We start from the raw sequence: 24185 nt of genomic DNA on the forward strand, positions 1-24185 counted from the left end.
AAGTGATCATTGTGTGAAATGTTGATGAGATGCACTGTTTAATATGCAAGTTTAGGATTGTATTTTATTGTTTACCAATATGCGATCAAGTGGGGGTGTTGGAATGTGATCTATATTGTAAATAACTATCTTATCTTATTCTGAAGTGACAAATCCTTGACAGGAAGTGCCTATTAGAGATGTGTATATATTGGTCAAATAAACACATCTCGTCAGTTCTGATGGTTACGAGCTGAAGGTATAGCTGACTCCTGAGTACTTATTTACGTTCCTCCATTATGAGTGTTTAGCCCGACTAGCTCCAGGCATCTACCTACTGCTGCAATGGCAGCTCTGTCAACAGTGAATCACTTCTATAACTGTCCTCGACCTCAACTCTCCTCTGTCTCAAATTCTTTGTCAAGACTGGAAAAGCATAAATATATGTGAGGTGTCTTTTCTTTTCTGAAGAAACAAAAACCAGCATGTGGGAAAAACCGGGTCAGGATACAGATGAAGTGAGTTTTAAAGCAGACGTCTTTATTTGCATTCAAAAGAGCAATCCACCGTCAAGACAAAGGCACCAAGGGAAAAACCGTCCTCTGGGAACTCTGGATTAAAACACACAGCGACTCGTTTAGCCAAAAGTGAGCAACCGGATCCAGCAGAACCCCGATCAACTCTAAAAACTGTCCTTATATTGGTAACTAGGTCCCTCCTCTCCCCCTTTTCCGGTTGGAGAGAGGCGGGACCTAGGACGACCCTGTTTTAACTGGAGTCCTAATTTTTAGACTATAACCAGATATAATGAATACATAGTTAAAACTTAACAAGACTTAAATGTAAACTGTGAACAGACTCTTATGAACATGGTTAATCATAACTTAAAAGTATATGAAACGGAAACAGACTTAATGTTAGGAAATGTTTAACGGAACTATATAATAAAACTGAACATTCTCTTTTAAGAAGTGAATTAACACGGTTTAACCCAATGGAGCGAAACACTATAATCTTATAGCACATTCTAAATAAATACAAGTTGCACTCACTATTAATTGTTTCATGACCGAATGTTGAAAGCCATTCTTTAAGTTTAACTGTGGAATAGTTTAAATCAGTAAGAGTTTAATGACAAGAGTGAAAAATGGAGAGTGGCCAGCTGGTGACTCACTCCAGGGGAGTGAGCTTCAAACAAAGTGAGAACAATAGCTTCGGATTCAGGTGTGAAGTGTAAAAACATTCCTGGCCTGAGTTCTATATGATGAGTAAAAACATTTTACTTACTTAGTGACAATAGTATTGGTTCATTTTATAAGGAATTATACGACATAAGTAGACAGCTTTCAAGGATGAGAGGCTTGAACTATTGACAAGTTAACAAATGGTAACTATCTTGATTATTATTCTCAGAGTCCTTGATTGGTTTAATGAAAATGGCACTTATCATGGTTTTTAGTAAATTATGTACTTAGTTAATTCAGTCAGAGAACTCACAAATAGACATAAGATAATAATAATAATAATAAAACTTTATTTGTATAGCACCTTTCATGAAATGCAGCTCAAAGTGCTTTACAGAACAATGGAGAATAAAAGAAAAGCAAGGCAACGACATTAAAAAACAAGCAGTAATGCAATATAGTGAGGACATGAATAACAAAAAAAATAAAAAATACAAGATCAATTAAAAGCAATGTTGTAGAAGTGGGTCTTGAGCTGAGCTTTAAAATGTCTATACAGAGGCTGCCTGACGAAGGTACAGTGGGAGCTTGTTCCATGCCGACGGCCTGTAGAAGCAAAAAGCTGCTTCCCCGTATTTTTTAGTTGCCATTTTTTTAGGCAAAGCGAGCAGGCCAACAGTGGAAGACCGGGGCGGTTTGGGACATATTTAGGCAGGCAGTCATGTAGGTAGGAAGGTGCGAGACCATTGAGAGCTTTATAGACAAGTAAAATCATTTTTAAATCAATCCTAAAAACAACCGGAAGCCATTACTCCAAAACTGGAGTAATATGTTCTCTCATCTTAGTTCTAGTTAAAACTCTGGCTGCTGCATTTTGGACAAGTTGTAATCTGTCAGTTGTTTTCTTAGGCAGTCCTGAAAAAAGTGCATTGCAGTAATCAAGCCGAGAAAAAACAAAGGCGTGGATTAGCGTTTTTGCATCGTCCAAGGACAAATAGGCTCTGATTCGTGCAATATTTCTAAGGTGAAAAAAGGCAATCTTGGTAACATGATTAATGTGTGAATTAAAATTCAATTCAGAATCAATAATAACCCCCAGGTTCTTTACTGTACTGTTACTTTCTACAGTCATAAGATGTCATGCGAGCGTGAATGCTATATTTTATCTTGGCAATCGGGGCTTTGCTACAGTGTCTCTCTCTCTCTCTCTCACACACACACACACACACACACACACACACACACACACACACACACACACACACACACACACACACACACGCACACACACACATGCACACACACACACACACACACACACACACACACACACACACACACACACACACACACACACACACACACACACACACACACACACACACATACATGCACACACACAAACATATACATACTGTGGGAGAAGGAGGGTTAAAATCGTTTAACCTATGGTTTAAAAGGTTTAAACGTGTTTGTGATTTTTAGTCTTAGTAATATCTCTTACCAGGCAGCTTCTTCTTGGTCTGAAGATCTCCATAGATGGCATCGTCTATCTTGTGCAGATCAAGACGCTCATAATGTCCTTCTTCAGACATGTCTACATTAGTTCTTCTTGCAGTGATGGTTTCATTCTCATGATCTGTATCGTCTTGGTCTCCATCATGGACCTCAATGTTTTCAGAATGCCTCGCTACAGCCATCTGTACCTTTATGACATCAATTCTTCCTGCAGGTTTTTGACCTCTTCACAACACACTGAGTATATATACACTATCTTCAATACCCTAAATGATGACAGCACTGTTATTGTCAGGGTTGACGTCACGACTACTGTATGTTACGTCATCTACCTAGTCGTTACGTCATTCCCACCCTTTATAAGGCATCTTGCCAGAACCATTCTCTGTCGGATTATAAACTTCAATCAAGTCTGTATGAGAATATAAACTTAAAACTAAAAACTAAGCTTATCTTTAACTTGTCCATCTTTAAATCTTTAGCCAAGACTTTACTCTGCACTTCCGCTCTTGTGACCACAGAACATTCTCAACCCTTACAGTTATTTTGACAGCTCACACTGTATGCACACACACCCACCCACACACGCACACGCACACGCACACACACACACACACACACACACACACACACACACACACACACACACACACACACACACACACACACACACACACACACACACACACACACACCCACGCACACGCTTATGCAGTTTCCCTTCTATCATGTCATGATCTCTCTAAACACACAACTGTCCAGTTTTAAGAACACCAACACCTACGATGTTAAATAAAAGTTCAATGACAAATAACTTGGAATAAGGACACATTTTATTGAGCTGACAGGTTTTAGTCAAAATGATGTAGCAGGTATATAAGATATACAAGTGAATGAATGCATTCCACCAAAGATCCCTCACATATTATGTATTGACACTTTTATTTTGTAATGTTTTGTGCAATAGATCGTTTTGGGAGAAAAAGAATATGAGCATATGTGTCCTCACTCCTTCCATCCACCTGCGTTTGCTTCCACCTCTCTCTCTTGCTTGAAGCCAGACATATTATTGGTCCGATATCGCAACCCCTCACCCTAACCCTAACCTCCCACGGGGCAGCAGCACACCTAAACCAAACCTTAACCCAACCCTTAACATACCCCTCACCAACCTTAATAGGCCTATCTCACAGCCCTTCCCCGCCCCCTTTCCATGCCCCCTTTCCAGACCTAGTGGTGTGGACGTGACGTTACGAAAGAAAGGAGAGAGAAGTATGACTAAGACACAGAAGTGGTCAATGTTATCCTAAACTTTATATTGACATCTGTTGTCCAGATCATATCTCACACCAGGGCTGCAGGGCTGAATCATTCAGGCCGCGGTAGTCAAGTCATACACCCAGCCAGGCCACCCTATATCCATATACCCACACACGTGTACGTATATATGATATTACCGCTAAAATGTCATATTCTACATTTTAAGTGTTGCAACACTTATACATACAGTACACGCACGCACACGTGTGGGGATTGAAAAACCATAAAACCTGCTGGGTGATCTACTGTATGCTATCAAATTGTATGTTTATTCATGCAGCATAGTACTGTACAGTATATGAATGATACATTCTCTGGCTGATTTTAGTTTCTACCCTTCTAAGGACCAGCTGAGACCCCAACTTTGAGAACCAATGGTGTAGTGACTAGTGACGGGCGGGAACCCCTTTTGGTGTTTTAAGAATTATGTTATACTTTAGCTATTGAAAAATAACAGATCTACAAGCTCATAGCGCGGCACCGAGTGCCACGCTACGAGCTTGTACGTCTGCTATTTTTGAAAAATCGTGAAAATGTGGTGCAAATCTTTGAATATATATTCTGTCAGAGCGATCGTTTTTAACTCAATCTTTGCTTCATGGGGGGTCCCTGGAACAACATATTTTCAGATGGGGGTCGGCGGCCAATTACATATATTTTTGGGGTCATTGACATGAAAAACTTTAATAATGACTGACATAGGCTTTTCAGAAAACTGTCAGGATTTAGAAGACATTTGCAGAAATGTCTTCAGGTCTAAATGGGTTAAGAGCGTACCGGACCGCATCTCCATGATATGATCTACTGCACCACGGATATGTCAACATGAAGTCGAAATGAGTCATAGTTCTCTCTTTTTGTATCTTTTTGTCATCAGTTTCCTCCTTTAAGTGAAAGAAAAGTAGTGTCAAAATATCTTTTGTATATTCGGTTTCAAAACAGGAGGCATCCATAATCTCATTCACAGAAGGGAGGCCTATTCTACACCTTCCACACACTGCAGTCCGATGGAATAAATGAGGACTAAGACCTATCAGTGTTTCTGTAAACACTCTGGACTTTAAACATGGATAAGGGTCACTTAAACTTAAAGCATGGACTCCGTCCTTAGTTCTTCATCACTTTTATTAGTTATTATACAATGTACTCATTGTGCTCCTCTGGCAGATTGCTAAACTTCAAGCACTGTTGTAGCCTACTAAAATTTCTGTTAAATAATATAAATTGGAAACCCACCCACCCCACACATCCCACACCACACCCAAACACATGTCACTTCCATCAAAATGCTAGATTTAGATTGATGTTATTCATATTCTATAGCAGAGGTTCCCAACCACTGGTACTACAGTACTGGTGGTACTTGAGCCCCCCTCTGGTGGTAGTCACCCAAAAAAGGAGGCAAAAAAAGACAAAAGTGGAATGAAATATCTATTGCATATTTTATTCTGACCAAGAAATACCAGGCTCATACCAGGCCAAGAATTTAGTTGAAATAGGCTAGCCAGCCGTGCTGAATGAGCATGACAGCACACCTAACCGTTAACAGAAGATTTGAGAAGGTATTAATCACATTAGAAATATCATCGCTGATTAGTGATTAGACAGAGTTTTGTCGGAGCAGCAGCATGCATTATTGGCTTACGAATGGTCCTGGAACAAAAAGGGCAGGCATACGCTCCTATATCAGTTATTATCGTGGTACTTGGAGAGCCAAATATTTTCTGAGGTGGTACTTCAGTATAAAAAGGTTGGGAACCAATGTTCTATATAGGATCCCCTTCATAGCTAAATAACGAAAATATGAATTTAATATAATACAATAGCTATATACAGTGCATAGTGAGTAAAATTGCAAGGCAGACAAAGCAAAGCTAAAATATACCAGAAGCAAACACTCCACAAACCATCACATAAGAACATATAAACTAATTCATTGTGAAAACTGTGACTTCACAAGACGACTCTTTCACAGATCCAATGTTTCTTTACACTACATGGAACGTCGTTCCATCCACCGCCTTTCATCTCAGCACAGTCTTCTTTTTCAGTAGCATTATTAGGCTCACCTTTGTCCCAGTACCTGTAGAATAGGAAGTTAGGAACATATCTTTCATCACAATTTTCACTCTATTTTGTTTTCTAACAATGAAATCAAATAACCGTATAGTGAAATATACAACAGATAATGTCTTAGTGACAGTGTGGTACAGTTACATATTTTATTTTATTGAGTAGAAAAATATGTAAATTGTGAAATGTTTGTGAAAATGAACAAAAGATGACAAAGTCTTACTCTGTGCTGGTCAAAGGTGTTCCATCCACCCACTTCCAGTGTCCTTCCTGTTCTATGTCGGACAGACCCAGCCACACCATCTGGTTTAAACGGACAACAAAGACCTGCATAGAAAAGCTGTTGGTTACTAACTGCACAATTGATTTGAGGAAGTGAAATTAGTTACAGCATTCATTAATGCACATGCAGGCACACATGGACACACACATCATACCTGTTTGTCTTGACTCTTTATGACCATCAGGTCTGATTGGTTGGCTCTACAGTCTTGTCTGCTCTCCTCCCAGGTTTTCTCCACAGTAGAGATGTAATAACACATGCCACCACCAAATTTTAATCCATAGTATTCTAACAACAACAAAATCATGTTAGTTTTGTATTTGGTATGTGGATGTATGCGTGTGAGTGTGTGTGTGTGTGTGTGTGTGTGTGTGTGTGTGTGTGTGTGTGTGTGTGTGTGTGTGTGTGTGTGTGTGTGTGTGTGTGTGTGTGTGTGTGTGTGTGTGTGTGTGTGCGTGTGCGTGTGCATGCGCGTGTGTGTGTGTGTGTGTGTGTGTGTGTGTGTGTGTGTGTGTGTGTGTGTGTGTGTGTGTGTGTGTGTGTGTGTGTGTGTGTGTGTACTGTACAGGTAGTTACGTACATGTGTATGTGTGAGTGTTCCAATCAGATTAATGGCAAATAATGATGTGGTATAACAATGTAGAAAAACAGCGATCTTCCACTTACCACAAAGGATCTTCTTCAGCAGGGCTGGGTCTTGGTTTGTAAATGTGATCTCTAACTCTTTGAATTTAGTCTCTAACAGTGTCATCTCTTTGGTCAGGTTGCTATGACTGATCTGTATCTGCTCCAACTCTTCGGCCAGGTTGTTTCTGTCTTTAACCAGTACCATATCTGCAAGAAGAAGAATCAACAATCTGATGAGCAGTCAGTGGCAAGGCAGTTTGTTTGTGGTGACAGACAGCGGTGGCCGAACGGTTTGCGGAGCGGTCTTGATATCGGAAGGTCGCTAGTTTGTATCCCCGGACCGGCACGTTAAAATTACCACCACTGAAGTGCCCTTGAACAAGGCATTGAACCTCTACCATGAAATTTTCTATGATCAGGGCCTGGCTGTAAACAAGTTCTTGAGCTTAGTCCAGTTACCCTGCAGGGTAAACATAGTACCTTTCCTTTCCTTTACAGACATTTTGGAATTGTGGACTATGGACTGGTACCCACAGCGAGGTGGTGAGTTGGGAAATGGAAAAAAATATCTTTGATTCAATGTATAGTTATTACTTACAGTTCTACAAACCTCTCAAAACACTTTCATTTTGACTTAAATAATTTTTTCTAAAGTAGGGAAAAACAGCAGATCTACCACCACCACTTTACCAATGTGCCACCCGACCACCTGATTATTATTGTTTTTAAACTTAAATTTTACTCTGAAAGTCAACTTCACTTCAGCGCAATATGAAATAGGCTACGATATGTGGTGGGACACAAACAGAAATGGGAGATAGTCAAGCCACCACACAGGTTAAACTTAAATAACTTAAATAATTAAATATAGAATTCAACAAATTAAAGTTGTATGACCTCCCCTCCCTAAAGCCAAAATAAAAATGACATGTTTTTGGGGACCCCCCTAGGGTCGACCCCCAGTTTGGGAACCACTGTTCTAAAATATAATAGAACTATATAGAATAGAATAGAACTCACAGCGTACGACCACACCAATGTTGCCAGCCAATAGGAGAAGACACAGCGTTATTATTATTCTCAGACACACTGCAGCCACTCTGGAGCGTTTCTTCTTGGACTCATCAGGGTCTGAACAACACAAGAAGAAAATACATTTAGAATAACTGACAACTTTTAAGAAGTTATGATGCCTTATGACTTTTATATCTTTAACCAAAATACTGAGTGTTTTGAAACAGAACTGAAACAGAACTGAAACAGTTCACAACTTGAACCCTAGCACCTGACCCCAACCCTAGTGTCCTGATTCTCAGGCGAACATTCACGAAAAGGTGCAGATCTACAAGCTCACAATCGGCTATTTTCGGTGAAGATATTTGGTGTAGACAAGTCTGGGGTTTACGTGGTCACGCAATGGAACATGAATTCCCTGTCAAGTCCATATTAATGAATTTGATATAAGTTGAACTGGAAAGAAAGAAGAAAACAGTGAAAGAGTGCGCAAGACAGCCATAATTGTGTACTGTGCACAGTGAGTTAAGACGATCATATTCAATTTATTTTATTTGGGGATTTCGGGATTGGGATTCGGACCATAGACTGTAAAAAATATGGACAAAGCGTTCCCCGGGTCTAACATGAACGTAAAATGAAGCCTGAAATCCCTTGCATTCTAATGCACTGTAAGTCGCCATCTTTCTAGATCCGTTTTAGCCCAGCTGGCCATTGGCTGGCCCAGACAACGAGGCGGGACTTCCCCCCTTCTTCTCCGTTGGTTTTTATTTTGACTCGAGTGGGAGGGGAATCCCGATCATAGACTGTAACGGTAGCCACGCCCCTCAGAACATGCGCGACTTTATGGTCATTTTTTAAATAAATGGGAACATAATTTTCCAAAAAGAATATTATGACATTAGAAATGAGACTTTAAACTAGTGACTGGAAGCAGAAAGTATTCATGACCATGTTTATTAAGGTAATACAGTCTAGGTGAAGTTGGGCCAAAATACATGGGCCTCTATGGAGCTATGGGGCTTTTTGGGTCCAGCCCAGCGCCACAACAGGCCATTATATGAACTACCGATTTCAAATGAGGCTTCACGAAATATCTGGCTGACTGCCCCCCTGATTCGGACGCACAACACGCTGTCAACACTACGCAAGTGGCCTGCAGGCCTAATTATATATCTATCTTTAAATTATACCAACTGTACGCCTGTTGGCCAGTCTCCTAACTGATGTCTAAAGGTAACTTAAAGGTATATTCAGTGATTTCACTCAAAAAGGCTTAGGTTTAGTTTTTGGCTGTGGGACCCAGCCTTTCGTCCAATCAGGATAGAGAGTCAAAACGAAACCTAAGGTTTTTTGACCCCCAGGGGTTAACTGGGGACAGGGAGGAACTCCTTATATGGCCAGCACACTCTATAGTAGGGAGGATTATCACAACAAAACAAAAAAATAAGTGATATTTGAATTAAGTGAAATCACTGAATATACCTTTAATTGTAGCAACAGCGTAACCACATACAACTGCAAAGTTAAACTGTTTTAGTGTAGATAAAGATAAGCAGAAGTTGCAGCCAGAAGTGATAGGCACCGCAATAATGAAATTATATGAATTCTATGTAACAATAGGCTATTTGATATACACCGTGTTCCTTACAACACAGAATTATTGTGTTTCTTTGTCCTAATGACAGTTGAATTCATATGGATACAAAGAGTTTTACTGTTCATTGACACCGAATATAATGTCCTGGAGGCCATTATATTCGGTACCGTGGTCACCTGGTGGCCATGCCCAACCCCTACTCCCCTGCAATAAATGTCACCCATTCCTCCATTCTCATCTGTACACGTGGAAAATAATGTATAATTTTGCCTACAAAAAAGAAAGAAAGAATGAAAAAGTAAGAAAACTGGCAGATTTCAGAGTAATCTGAGAATGTTCACACAGGGCCACAGGCCACCTTGAATTAAATTGGCAAAATTAGCGACCACCACGTACACCATGCACCACCCTTTTGTAACAGCAATGTGTTGTTAGTTAACCATCCATTGTAGCATTTTATTGGCTTTACCTCCTTGCTGCGGTTGTGCTGTGTTCTCCTGTATCATGCCTACAGTATCCTGCTGTGTCCCAGCAGGGTCGGGGTTGTCATGAACTGTGCAATCTTCTGCAGTCCCGTAGAGGTCTACTGTCCTCTCTTCCCATTCTCCCCTGTCTTCATTCTCTCCTCTCTCCTCCATCTCCACCTCCCTCTCTCCTCGGCCATGTCTGACCTTCTGGGTCAGGTCTGGCACGGCATACACGTTCTCAGACATTCTAGCACATCTTTACGACTACTGGCTACTGCACTCTTTGTATAGTTTTTTGGAAAACAGAAGTCACCAAAAAAGAGGAAGATTAACAATAAATGAGAATAGTGAAGACATTGCCCATTAATTCACAAAAACCTCAATCAATGGTAAATGTGTGACGCTCAGTGCAGATGGCTACTGTAGGTTATAGTATATTCTATTTATTACTGCTACTATACTACTACTACTACTACTACTATTACTACTACAACTACGGTGCATTGGGCTACGCACGCACGCACGCACGCACGCACGCACGCACGCACGCATGCACGCACGCACGCACGCACACACACACGCACACACACACGCCAGAGGTGTGAATTTGCAGGGGCCACCACTCACCTCTGCAAATTAATTGTGAGTATATACTATCAACTTTTGATAGTATATAGCAGTATGTTTAATCTATGTTTAATTACTTATTATTTCAATTCTGACATTCTGTCTGGAATATTTACCATTTCACCACACACACACACACACACACACACACACACACACACACACACACACACACACACACACACACACACACACACACACACACACTTCTTCAATTCTTTATTTGAATCCACAAATTACAATTAATTTAGCAGGGAAACAAATGTAACGGGTTGACAGTTCATGGGCACCTTCTCCTCCACACAGACAAACTGCCTACAACAGCCGAAACAGAGCAATATTTGGCATGTTGTCATGCCAGCTATTAGGCCACTCGAAGTCAGTTTACAGTATGTACATGGCCCATGCAGGCTTCTATGTGCAGAATCTACATCTGTACCAATGGTTTGTTACTATTCTAATGGTTGGTAGGCCTACTTAGAATGTTTATCTTGAAATGCCTGGTCCATGTACAAATCAAAGACACAGCCCCACCCCCTTAATCAGGACCTAGTTGTGACTGGTGTCAACAAAAACAATATTGGTTGTATTTGGGATGGTATAGCAAAGACATCACATTGTACAACTAAACCAATCTGGTAACACTCTTGAATGTTTATACATTGCTGCACGAATGCACACACGCACACACACATCCATCGATCCATCCATTATATTGGGTATAGCAAGGCAGTTAAAGCAAACAAACACAAACTACTACTACATGACACATACATTGTGAAAATGATGATTTCACTTGATAACTACTCTTTCACAGATCCACTGGAGGTTGGCAGAACATAGTCCATCGTTCCATCCTTGACCAGGAATGGAAGGTTCATTTCCATTATAAAGCTCAACACAGTCTTCTTCTGTTGTGGAAGATTCTCCATTGGTAGGCTCTCCAGGGTACCAGTACCTATAGAGAAGCAAGCGGGAGCATGTCATTAATTACAATGCCTTTACAATTATGATTTATTTCACTAAATGTTTTATCTTTTTTTTTTTTTATCATGACCTCAAATGATATTCTATATTCTGCAAATTTACTGGACAGCAGGTGTTATTGTCTTGGTGACAGTGTTGAAGGGTCTGTATTTCATCACAACATTTAATGCCAACTATTTCTTTTTTTTTTTAATAGAGAAAGATTAAGGTATAATGAAGTCTTACGCTGGTGCGGTCAGTGGTGTTCCATCCACGGTCCACCCACTTAAATGTCCCTTCCTCCTCTCTGTCAGTCAGACCCAGCCACACCCTCTGGTTTAAACACCCAACAAACTCCTGGAGAGAAACACTGCTGGTTTTACTGAAGTACAAACTGTATACAATAGATCTGTCTCCACAAAGAGTATGTATAAACACATGCATGCATGCACGCACCTGTTCTGCTTGGCTGTTTATGACCATCAAGTCTGAGGGCTGTATTTTGCGTGTCTAAAGTACCAGGTCTTATTACTTAATTTAAGACCTGGAGGCGTGGTCAATGCTCTTTGGCCACTCAGAATAGCCAAATGGCATTGATCACGCCTCCAGGTCTTAAATTAAGTAATAAGACCTGTACATGCAAAATACAGCCCTGTGTGTCTGTCTCTACAGTATTGTCTGCTGTCCTCCCAGCTTTTCTTCTTCCAGGCAGTACATCGGACAACACAACATAAAGTTAGCCATTGTACTTTCATGTGCTCAGATGTTGATGCAACACAGCGAAGTTTCACTGACCACAGAGCCTTCTCTTCAGGTCTTCCTGTTCTTCTGTTAGTGTGTTATGTCTAGTCTGTAACTCATAACAACTGGACTGTATCTGATCCTTCTCTGCAGTCAGGTTGTCGTTCTCTATAATTAATTCAAAATCTGCAAGAAGGAGAAGAATCAACAAACTGATGAGCTTCAACTTTGAGAACTTTGATTTGACAATGAAACATGAGGGCTCTATGTGGGGAAACAGGTGAATCATAAACCAAGTGTTTAATTATTATTTGTTTTGTGTGTGTACATGCATAGGCCTACTTGTCCATGGACATAATGTTGTCCATAAAATGGGATATGTTATTAATATTCTTTGAGTATTTACTGTACTATGAAAGCCAAGGCAAAACTCCAGTCTGCTGCACTCTCAGTACTTTACTTTACTAATAAATTCAGCTGCATGCTTCACACCGATCCACCTGTGCCACAACAGAGCCCAACATATTTAAAGCAACGTCAACTGCACTATTTCTGACTAAAATATGTGAAGATAGATACTGCTTATAGAATGACACTGACTGTTTATGACCAGGACAATGATGACAGCCAGTAGGAGAACACACAGCAGCACCAGGCACACTGCAAACACCCCAGAGAGATTCTTCTTTGTCTCAGAGTCTGAATACACAAATATGAGATCACTTGAGAATGATGAAACCTTTAATGACTTTTTATTTCGAAAATAGTGAGTGGTGCTGTACTGTACTTGTGCTGTACGTACTGTATACTGTACTGTACAAGCTCTCCTCCCTGGCCTCTGTGTGTGTGTGTGTGTGTGTGTGTGTGTGTGTGTGTGTGTGTGTGTGTGTGTGTGTGTGTGTGTGTGTGTGTGTGTGTGTGTGTGTGTGTGTGTGTGTGTGTGTTAGGCTGCGCAACAGTGACACTTGCTGTTGAAAATATGCTATGTCCGTGCTCAGACCCAGGGACACAGCCAGCCAGGGACACACATACAGTAGCTGTCTATAGGAGTGGTTGCACCAGCACCACTCAAAAATAATTGACAACTTTTAATAATATTATGAATGTACTGTAGCGTGAATTGTAGAATGTACTAATCGGTTACTCCTTTGATGTGTCAACATCCTCGAAGTTCATCTTCACTCGTTGTTCACAAAAGAGGAAGTTTAACGCCTTGAGGGAATAGTGAAGTAATTCATTGCTCCATCGATCCTGCCGACCTCTCATTTGATTGAATGCGCATTAGCAGCCTATCAGGAAATGTGAGCAAAACAAATTGCACAGAAAATGCCCCCAACTCTTACCACTGCTGTGGTGTGCATTTCCTCAGCAATGACCTTGCTTGAATTCACAGCTAAAATGGAGTACAGTGACCCCCCCACCCCCCCTAAAACATGATAATCTGGTATTATGATTATACTAGGTGAGTAATACTTCATACAAAACAGAAAAAGTTTGAATTCAAAGTCAAATGTTCTCGGAACTCTGCCCGGACATTTCTGAATGCTTAATTATGATAACCACATTTTATTCCAATAATTATTTCTTTAAATGTATGAGTGCCGTTATAGACTATGGGGAGATTTAAAAATAAATCAATTTTTTTTTCACAGCGGATCTGGATCGGTTCTGTCAATCCATCCCCTATTATGCACATTAGGAAATTAACTCAACAGTCCTCTTTGTTATCAGGCTGAGACTCTGAGAGAGATATAAATAAATATGTCAGGAACACCTCAGTATTTGGACCCGTATGCAGAAATCCAAGCAACAACGTCTTGCACTCAAGCACTTTTATTTATAACTCAGAAAGCCCTCCCAGGGCATACATAACATAAAGTCCCACTCTTGGGAAACAGTGTTATAATCGAGCAACCTAACCAATAACACAGAGTCCCTAATATACCTCCATGCTCATTAACCAAAGTCTCTTCAGCTTAGAAGCGCAGGTGGACACAGTCTCACAATCAGCCAGGGGAAGGGAGGCAACAGAGGGGCAAAGGTAGGGACGGCGGTCCAGGCGTGGTACGTCCTAGGACAGGACGTGACAAAATAAATAAACTCGGAGGGTACCAGTACCTGTACAAGTTTAATTAACTACAACACCTGGATGGGTTTAAAAAGAAAGTTGCTTTTTAATGGTCTCAAATTTAATTCTAGGTAAATTAACTGGTTAAATAGGCATACTTATCTTAGTGCCCATAAACATTTGTATTATAGCATTTAATATACCATTTAGAGGGGGGAAAGGTATAAAAAAGAGGAAATTATGTGAAATATTCATTGAACGATCAGCAATTATTTTATTCTCTGTTCACTGTATTAAGAAACTGATTTGGACCAAACCCAGTTCCATCAGAACACATCACACTTCATTAATCTACAATCTACACATGAAACATGGCATATTAAAACGGAACAGATATAGTTATTACAGGAATGGTTTTCATATAGGCTCAACCTTTACTAAATAAAGGACATATGAATATTCAAAGCATATATACAGTGGATACTGGGTAGGACTGAAAGTCAGACAACCAAATAAAACACACAAACTACTGTACCACATGCAAACACATCCATCTTGTATAGCTGTATACCATGCTAAGGAGGATTTCAATAGATATCTCTTTCACAGATCCAACGGTTGATGTCAGAACACGTCTTGTCGTTCCATCCACTGTAAGGCGGACCAATAAACTCAAGGCAGTCTCCATTTCTATTAGGCTGATGGTGAAACCAGTACCTGGAGAAACAGTAGCACGTAATTCATTACAATATTACTAGTATGGTTTTGCATTAGCTATATATACTGTATAGTTTTTATTTTACTTGATCAGAACCTGAGCAGGCATTGTGACAATTGTGACAGTGTATTGTATAATAAAGTCATATTTAATACAGATCAGTCAGATAACTCACGAATAGATTAACCAATATTTATGATAGAATGAATACATGTGTGCATATGATATTTTATCTTGGCGTTCGGCTCTGCCACATTTTTCTCCCTGTTCGGCACAATCGAGTATATGTATGGAATTAAATGGAATATTTATTGACGAAGAGAAAGAGAAAAAGAGGAGAAATGACAGTCATATAAAGTCTTTGTTCGGTCAGTTGTGTATCCAGATTCCTTCCTTGTCTCTGTCGGTCAGACCTAGCCACACTCTCTGGTTTAATCTCTCAACCAAGTCCTGAACAGAAAATCTGCTGGTTACTGAAGTACAAACTGTACAATTGATGTGTGTCACCAAAAAGTGTGAAGATGACATGCACATATATGCACACACACATGCACGCACACACACACACACTCACGCATGCACGCACGCACGGACGCACACACACTCACACACACACACACACACACACACACACACACACACACACACACACACACACACACACACACACACACACACACACACACACACACACACACACACACACACACACACACACACACACACACACACACACACACACACACACACACACTACTGTACTGACACAATATATATTGTACCTGTGTTTCTTTGCTCTTTATGACCATCAGGTCTGATTGTTTGTCTCTACAGTATTGTCTGCTCTCCTCCCAGGTTTTCCTCTCAGTAGAGATGTAATAACACAGCCCACCACCCAATGTAAATCCAAGTGATTCTGACAACACCAAATAAAGGTTAGCTATACTGTTCCCAATCAGATAAATGACAACATGATACAATGAAGAAAAAAAGTACAGGTATTTCACTGACCGCAAAGAGTTCTCCTAACGTCATCTCGTCCAATCAGGTTGTCATATCTAGTCTGTAACAGTTCTTTCTCTTCGGTCTGGTTGTTGAGTCTGCTCTCTAGCTGGTCAAAACTGGACTGTATTTCGTCTCGCTCTTTGGCCAGATTGTAGTTTTTCTCTTTGATTGCTTCAAAATCTGCAAGAACAATCATTAACAAATTGACTTTGGTTTGAGCTACATCCACCGGCACTATTTCTGACTCAATATAACACCATCTCTGTCGGGGGGGAAACCTCATAGGCCTATGCCTAAACTGTTACTTTAAAAAAGTAAAAACTTTTAGCAATTCACTAGTTGGAAGAAACACACCATTGTGGAAGGATTAAAGGTTTTATTGAATGAAAGAATGAAATGATGAGGAGGAGAGTGATGATGAGGAGGAGAGCGGGGCGTGGGTTCCAGGGGGGGGGGGTCGCCGACACTGAAGTCTTTGGGGAGGGGGTTGTGTGGCGGTCAGACGGCGGTACACGTGGAGGGTGTGATCGTGTGGCGGTCAGCCCGCGGTGAAGGTATGGTCAAGGTGTGTTTCTCCGCCTCCTGAACATCAGTTGTTCCAACTCCATAAGCAGCAGATCGACAAGCTCAAAACACGCCCCTTTGTGCCACATTTTCAAGCTTGTGGATCTGCTATACTTTTGATTGTTTTGTGTGACGCGAGAAAGAAACAAGTTTCAAATATGGAGATAAGAGGTTTCGGCCCGATACAATGATACTGCTTAAAGAATGACACTCACAGTATACGACCAGACCAATGATGGCAGTCAACAGGAGAACACACAGCAGCACCAGACACCCTGCAGTCACTCCGTAGTGAATCTTCTTTGTCTCATCAGAGGCTGAACAACACAAGGCACGCATATGAGTTTACTTGAGAGGGTTTAAAAGGTTTTGTTACAAAAAGAGACATTTAAAAACAACAAGATAGGGTCCAATAAGAAAACACGTGGCAAGTCTAATATCAGTACATTTTTAGGCAGATCAAGCCTATCCCAATCCATTGACACTGAACACACACACACACACACACACACACACACACACACACACACACACACACACACACACACACTGAATGAAGAGCTCCAGGAAGTTTGAAGCCCTTGTCAGGACTTCAAACCTAATACTGCACGGTCCAGTTTCCCCAAAAGGCCCCTGAGAGCCAAGGGCCCCTGGGTTTCCGAATGGCTCCTCTATGTGTAACCCAGAGAGTGTACAAATGGAACCAAACGGACCAGCAGGCGTTCATTTGTTTACATGTATACACTCTATTCTATGGGTTCAGTTCAGTTCAGTTATGGGGGTCGTTGAAATTAAAAGGTTTGAGAACCGCTGTACTACATTATGGAACAGAGCCTACATTAGTATCATTCACGCCTGTGAAGGAAGTAATAGAGAGGGGCCCAATGTCTGGCTGCTCTTGCAAATAGCCCATTCAACATGCGTGAACATTGGTGAAGTGGGAGGTTGTCTCCCACTTGGCGTAAAATGGGGTCCATTTGGTTTCATTTTACACACTCCAGAGTTAAAGAACTACTTTGGTTACCAACTCTCCATCATTTAGCATGTGGACCACTTGGAACACCATCAAGGACCACTGGTTGAGAACCACTGGTGTATACAATAACACTTCTCCACACAGACACCACCACATGCCCCTTCCCTCGCATAACATCCATAGATGTGTACGTTTAGTTATATATATATATATATTTGTGCCTGTCGTAGACATGTGCAGAGCAAGTTCAGTCAGGGAACCTCAGTGCAGTTGCTGCTGGCCGTTAATTGGGCCGCCTCAGCATCACGCTCTCATCCACATGATTCACTCAGCCAATCACACACTCACTCCATCTTCATACCGGCTACTTTAACCGGAGGTTTGCATTCCTCCCCCTGCTTGCTTGCTGCTGCTATACTGTATACCTGCGCACTGCTGTATACAAACCTGCTGCTCACCCACCTCCACCCCAGCTACCACCTGTCGTTTTGGATCTACTGTTTAGGTACGGGGGATTCGGAGTCCCTATGGCCGGGACTGATGCGCTTGATCTGTGTACCTAAAAAGCAGATCCAATACATCGCCAAACCATAATAAATATACTGTCTTATATTCAATAAATATATATCCTTCTTGAGTTGTCCTGACTGAACCGCTGTAGCTTGTTATTGTTTACCTCCATCTTCATGCTGCTCTCGTGCTGTGTTCCTCTGTCCAGCATGCTGCTGCCGTGTCCCAGCAGGGTCAGGGTCATCTGTAGAGACATAGATGTCTACTATCCTCTCTTCTCTCTCTCCTCCGCTGTCTATATGCTCTCCTCGGCCACGTCTGGCCTTCTTGGTCAGGTCTGGCAGGGCGTACACATCCTCAGACATCCTAGCTCATCTCCAAACTACACTCCTTAGTGTATACAAGTAGCCCATGCAGTTGGAAAACAATTCATAAGAGGAAGTTGAAGATTAACGGTTTTGAGAGCACAGTGAAGTAATTTATTTCTCCACCGACGTTCCTGCATGCCAACTTCTCATTTGTTAAATGCATGGCAGCCTGTCCTACACTGCTTTTAGGAGGTTAGAGGTAATGAAGGTGATATTATGCATATTAGGGATGGGACGTTTAAACGGTTAACTCTGTATATAGAAATCACTATACGATTAAGACTAATTCAGACGAAAATGACTTATATAGCCCATTTAGACCTGAACACCTACAGTATACGTTGTTATACCTTTCAGGCCACGCACAGTATATACTGTAGCAAGCAACATTCTTTTTTTTATATACATTTTTCAGAAAACTAGGTTTTAATTTAGAAGCCTGCTGAAGGTATACCATCTTCCTGCTGGTAGGCATACCTTCAGCATGAAGATTTTCAACTGACAATATAACATCCCATTATAACTCATATGATATCAAAGAGTTGGGACACATGCCGGTCATCTTTCAAAAGGGACAACTATACTATAACATATCATTGTTGTATTTGGACACCCTAACAATATGGTGTTTGTATTGGGTGAGGGGTGGATAGTGGAGGGGTTGTGCTGATCATGACTTATTTGTTGTTTGCGGAAATCATCACTCTCACATCGCACAGCAAATGTTTGATTGATTGAATACTAATATTAGTAAAAACTGTAAACACCACGTCTGACTGTACAGACATTAACAAAAACGTCCTGGGTACTTGTTTCATGTATACAAGCTCACAAATGACACCCAAGATCACAGCACAAGGTCAATAAAGAACATCTGTTATCTTTGTTTTTTTTTTAAGATATAGAGCATATTATGTTACAAAAGTGTTTTCATCTGTCATATATCTGCAAAAATGTATTTCTATCATCACTCTGCTCTCATAAACAGAGCATTGATTTTGTGAATTCTATGAATAAATGTAAGTGGCAAATAAAAAGGCAGCGTGTTAATTAATGGAGCATTAATAAGTAACATATACTGTAGAGTAGCCTCTGTCACCTCATGTTACAGTAATATCTGTCATTTCTGCTTTGTCTGCTGTCCTCTGTCACTCTTTAATGTAGTACATGAATGACAAGTTAACTTTAACAATACAACACACTTTATTGATATGCATGAAACATTGTGTTAAAATACAACAGATTAGATTTGATATATTCTACACAGGTTCACCTTAAACTGAATAGTGAAAATATGAATATAAATTGTCATTTAATTTACAATTTTGGAATGAGCAGATGCTCTAAATACAGAGCGATTTACAGTAAGCGAGGAAAACAAAAGGTCAAATGCATAGAAATAGCAGTTATCTAGGATCATAGGTGAACTAAGAACCTACCATCAGTCTAACCATATTTAAAAAGAAAAAGAAAAAAGAAAGACTAGTCTATAATCTGTAGTACAATTAAACTATATACACACTATAGGATGCCAGGTATCTGTCTACAGAACATTCTAGCTACATTACATATAGCCTTTGCATAAGCCTGCACGGTTGTCAAGGCTAGGGCAAGTGCCCTATACGGCTACTGTATATTGGGTAGAGGCATGCAAGGCAGCCAAACAAAAACAGACTTACACGCCTATCATGTAGCTGTACCAACACACTATAACACATTGTGAAATGATGATTTCAGATAATAACTCTTTCACAGATCCACCAGATTTTTATGTTACAGTTATATGATCTGACATACCATCGTCTAGTAGACAGAGAAAAATAAAACCTAACACAGTTTTTTCCTCCATTGTTATAAGATGGATCAGGGTACCTGAAGAAATAGGAACATTTGAGATATTACAATTACACCTTTACTAGGATGGTTTTCCATTCCACCCTAAATCTTTAGTTATTTTTTAATTGTGACCTCAAATGATATTTTGAGGTCATTTTTCAAATGAACTGGGTAGTGAAATAGGCAACATGTATACTTGTCTTAAGGCCAATCTATACCAATGTAGACTGGCTAATACTTGCAACCATTATCTCCAATGGCAGTTGCAAGAAGTTGCATTGGTGTGGAGCTGGCCTTAAAACTGTTTTGATGCAAGGAGTTGAGGGGAAAAGACATTTAAAAAATAATTGAAAATAGCATACAATACAAGCTCACAAAACATTGCATCGCGACATGTTGTGTGAAGGTTAGCTTGTGTTTAAAGGTTAGCTTGAAGTTTATTCATGTAGGTTTTGCTGTTAACATCACACATAGTCAAAACATCTGAACTAAGCATACCTGTGTTGTAAATGTAGTCTTAGGGACAGTGTAGGTTTGTATTTTATAGTATTATTTAAGTTTTTAGCAATTATGTACAATGGACTTAAAATGAACAAGAGAAGAATGAAGATATAATGAAAAGAATAAGTCTTACTGTGATTTGTTAAGTGGTGTTCCATCCACCCACCTAAATGTCCCTTCCTCCTCTTTGTCAGTCAGACCCAGCCACACCCATGATCCATGTTTTAAACTGCCAACAAAGTTCTGGGCAGAAACACTGCTGGTTACTGATCTAGTACAAACTGTACAATAGAGCTGTGTGGAATATGTTAGAGAGCACACACAGGCACGCACACGCACACACGCTCGCGCGCGCGCACACACACACACACACACACACACACACACACACACACACACACACACACACACACACACACACACACACACACACACACACACACACACACACACACACACACACACACACACACGCACATACACACCTGTTCTTCTTGGCTATTTATGACCACCAGGTCTGATTTTTCATCTTTACAGTATCGTCTGCTTTCGCTCCATTTTTTCTTCTCAGTAGAGACATAATAACACCCGTTGCCAAATGTATTCCATCCAGATAATTCTAACAGCAGAAGAATAAAGTTAGCCGCTGTTTAACATGCTCAGATGAATGACAAATGATGAACATGTAACAATGTAGAAAAACAGTAATGTCTCACTGACCACAAATTATCCTTTGATTATATCTCGACTCGAGACTCTCAAATTTGTCAAAAATTGAATTTAGCTGGTAAAAACCGGACTGTTCTATCTCTTCAGTGAGGTTGTTGAGTCTGCTGTATAGCTTGTCAACACTGGACTGTATCTTGTCTCGCTCTTTGACGAGGTTGTTGTTTTTCTCTTTAATTAATTCAGAATCTGCAAGAAGAACAACCGACAAATGAATTAGCTTCACATTCAACTGTGGTCTGATCAAGCAACAGTAAAAATAAAAACACTTAACATAATAATCAAAACTACTTCTGACTCATGCAAAGATAGTTTAGTTTAGAATGACACTCACAGTATATGACCACACCAATGATGACAGCCAAGGAGAACAGGAGAACACACAACAGCACCAGAAACAATCCAGCCATTCTGGAGTGTTTCTTCTTTGTCTCGTCAGAGTCTGAACAACACAAGACAAACATAGGAGGTTATACTATACTAGTGTCACTACTCATTGCAGGGTTGGGGCCTTTGCTGCCCCAACCCTGTGGAATGCCCTCCCTAAGGCACTCAGAGATGCCCCCACCCTTCAAACTTTCAAAACCACCCTCAAGACCCACCTCTTCAATATTGCCTTCCCTAGCTAACCCTTTTCATTGTCTTTTAACGTTCTTTAGCTTTTAGTGTTTTATTCCTTTTTTCTAATAAAGTTGTTTTTTATTTTGTTGTTACCTCTGTAAAGCCCCCCGTCTTTGGGTACTCAGAAAAGCACTATATAAGTTTGAGATATTATTATTATTACTCAAAGAATCCAAATATACTGCAGGACCTGTCAGTATTAGTGTGTGTGTGTGTGTGTGTGTGTGTGTGTGTGTGTGTGTGTGTGTGTGTGTGTGTGTGTGTGCATGCGTTACCTCCATGGTGCTCTTGTGCTGTGTTCCTCTGTATAGCATGTGGCCCTGCAGTGTCAGGGTCATCTGCAGAAACATAATATATGTCGACTATTCTCTCTTCTCTCTCCTCCATCTCTCCTCGGCATGCATGTCTGACTTCCATTGCCAGGTCTGGGCAGATGGGATTGTCATACACGTGCTCAGACATTCTCGCTTATTACTGTTATGTCTTTGTGTTGTGCTTATATACAGTATATGGAGAGGAAACTCCTCCATACCGTACCTTTTGTTCAGTTCTTCATATTTGCGTAAAAGGGGAGAAGTTAGTTTGAACACAATGTAACATGTCTGTCAGTGTGAGGTGGCAGAGAAAGAGGAATTATATGAAACACAAAAAGAAAAATCTAAATATTGGGAGTTATAATATAGCCAACACTTTGCACGAGTGAAATGTTTCTAAAGAGTTTATTGTTCTCAAAGTTCCCATCAGAACTAAAACTTCCCACAGATATGCATGGGTTTTTACTTTTTAACCCTTCAGACAAAAATGTAAAAGGAACCACCGCTCATCCGCTGCTGGAGCCACAAAGGGAACATGAGAAAAAAATTTACAAACTTGCGAGCCTGTGCATCTGCTATTTATGAGCGGTGCCTTTGCTCCAATACGCAGCTATGTGTGTCTGTCTGTCTCTGTGTCTGTATGTCCGAGTAAGGAAAACTGCAACACGGTAACTCTGTCAGTTCTCAACCATTTCGGACCCGGGAAGGCCCGCCGGAACCGGGCTGCCCCCCCTGGGCGTGTTCCCCAAACAATATGTTGCGGGGACCCCCACACGGTACAGTTGCACCGCTCACTTCACCCAGGTGTGATTTAGATAATTTTTTGAAACTATTCGTTTAGAAGGGATTTGTAGAATCTGCCTCAGTTCTTCAGGGTTAAACTAAGCACCCATCACACAGCCTTCTCTATGCTTGACTGACTAGGTAACCTTGGAGTCATCCTTTAGTTAGACAAAGGAAAAACAACTCTTTGGGAGGAATCAAAGATCTGTAATTTCTAGGCTATTTAATGACCACCATACCCCGTCCCCATATTACATGAAAAGGTTGCACACAATGACAGACCGCTTCCAAAATATGACATGTATTGATGATCAGACCGTACAAATGTAATTTACAAAACAGTACAATATGTTTTTCTTTTTATGGGGCAAGTGTCGTGACTCCATAATATCCTGGATGTTTATGTGAAGGCAGCATCTCGGTAAAATGATCCAATACAACAATTGCAACAATTATACAGCATCATAGATGCAGCTGTGTCTCCATACTGTAGATGTGTCTAGTTCAGAGTTCACATTACCAAGTTTTGGAGATGTGAAGAAAAAACAAAAGGTTAAATATTAAAACTAGCTGGCAAAAGGCGTAATGATGGCTCTATGGTGACAATGACTCAGCAATGACTGTCAATCTTCCTTTACAGCTAGGTCTCTAGTTTGAGGAAGGTGCGTGTTGTTTATGGGGAACTGATGGGTTTGTGTGCTCGACATAACAGCAGCAGTACAGCTCTAACCGCACCAACAGACAAACATGTTGGTCCTAGATCAAGAGCGAATCCACCATCTTATTGTATTTTATA

General features: G+C 40.6%; 1 protein-coding gene and 2 long non-coding RNA genes across 3 annotated transcripts; all 3 read right to left on the reverse strand.

Moving 5' to 3' along the window:
- Positions 1 to 5689: 5689 nt before the first annotated feature.
- LOC310858297 (CD209 antigen-like protein C) lies at positions 5690 to 7108 on the reverse strand (the record flags this gene model as incomplete). The annotated part of the gene is made up of 4 exons (XM_083764405.1): positions 5690 to 6084; positions 6298 to 6401; positions 6512 to 6645; positions 7024 to 7108. The coding sequence occupies 4 exons, from the start codon at positions 7106 to 7108 to the stop codon at positions 5955 to 5957; spliced, it is 453 nt and encodes a 150-aa protein (XP_083620531.1). The 3' UTR covers positions 5690 to 5954.
- Positions 7109 to 7111: 3 nt separating this feature from the next.
- LOC310858600 lies at positions 7112 to 10235 on the reverse strand. The gene is made up of 3 exons (XR_014569217.1): positions 10068 to 10235; positions 8005 to 8115; positions 7112 to 7191 (listed from the first exon to the last, which is right to left on the reverse strand). It is a non-coding gene; the product is annotated as an uncharacterized lncRNA (long non-coding RNA).
- An 11227-nt stretch (positions 10236 to 21462) lies between these two features.
- On the reverse strand, positions 21463 to 22743 carry LOC310858565. Its single transcript, XR_014569213.1, has 4 exons — positions 22568 to 22743; positions 22006 to 22113; positions 21669 to 21860; positions 21463 to 21564 (listed from the first exon to the last, which is right to left on the reverse strand). It is a non-coding gene; the product is annotated as an uncharacterized lncRNA (long non-coding RNA).
- Between the last annotated feature and the right edge of the window lie 1442 nt (positions 22744 to 24185).

The sequence above is a fragment of the Protomyctophum parallelum genome (assembly GCF_964188405.1).
Source record: "Protomyctophum parallelum genome assembly, chromosome: 5".
NCBI lineage: Eukaryota > Metazoa > Chordata > Actinopteri > Myctophiformes > Myctophidae > Protomyctophum > Protomyctophum parallelum.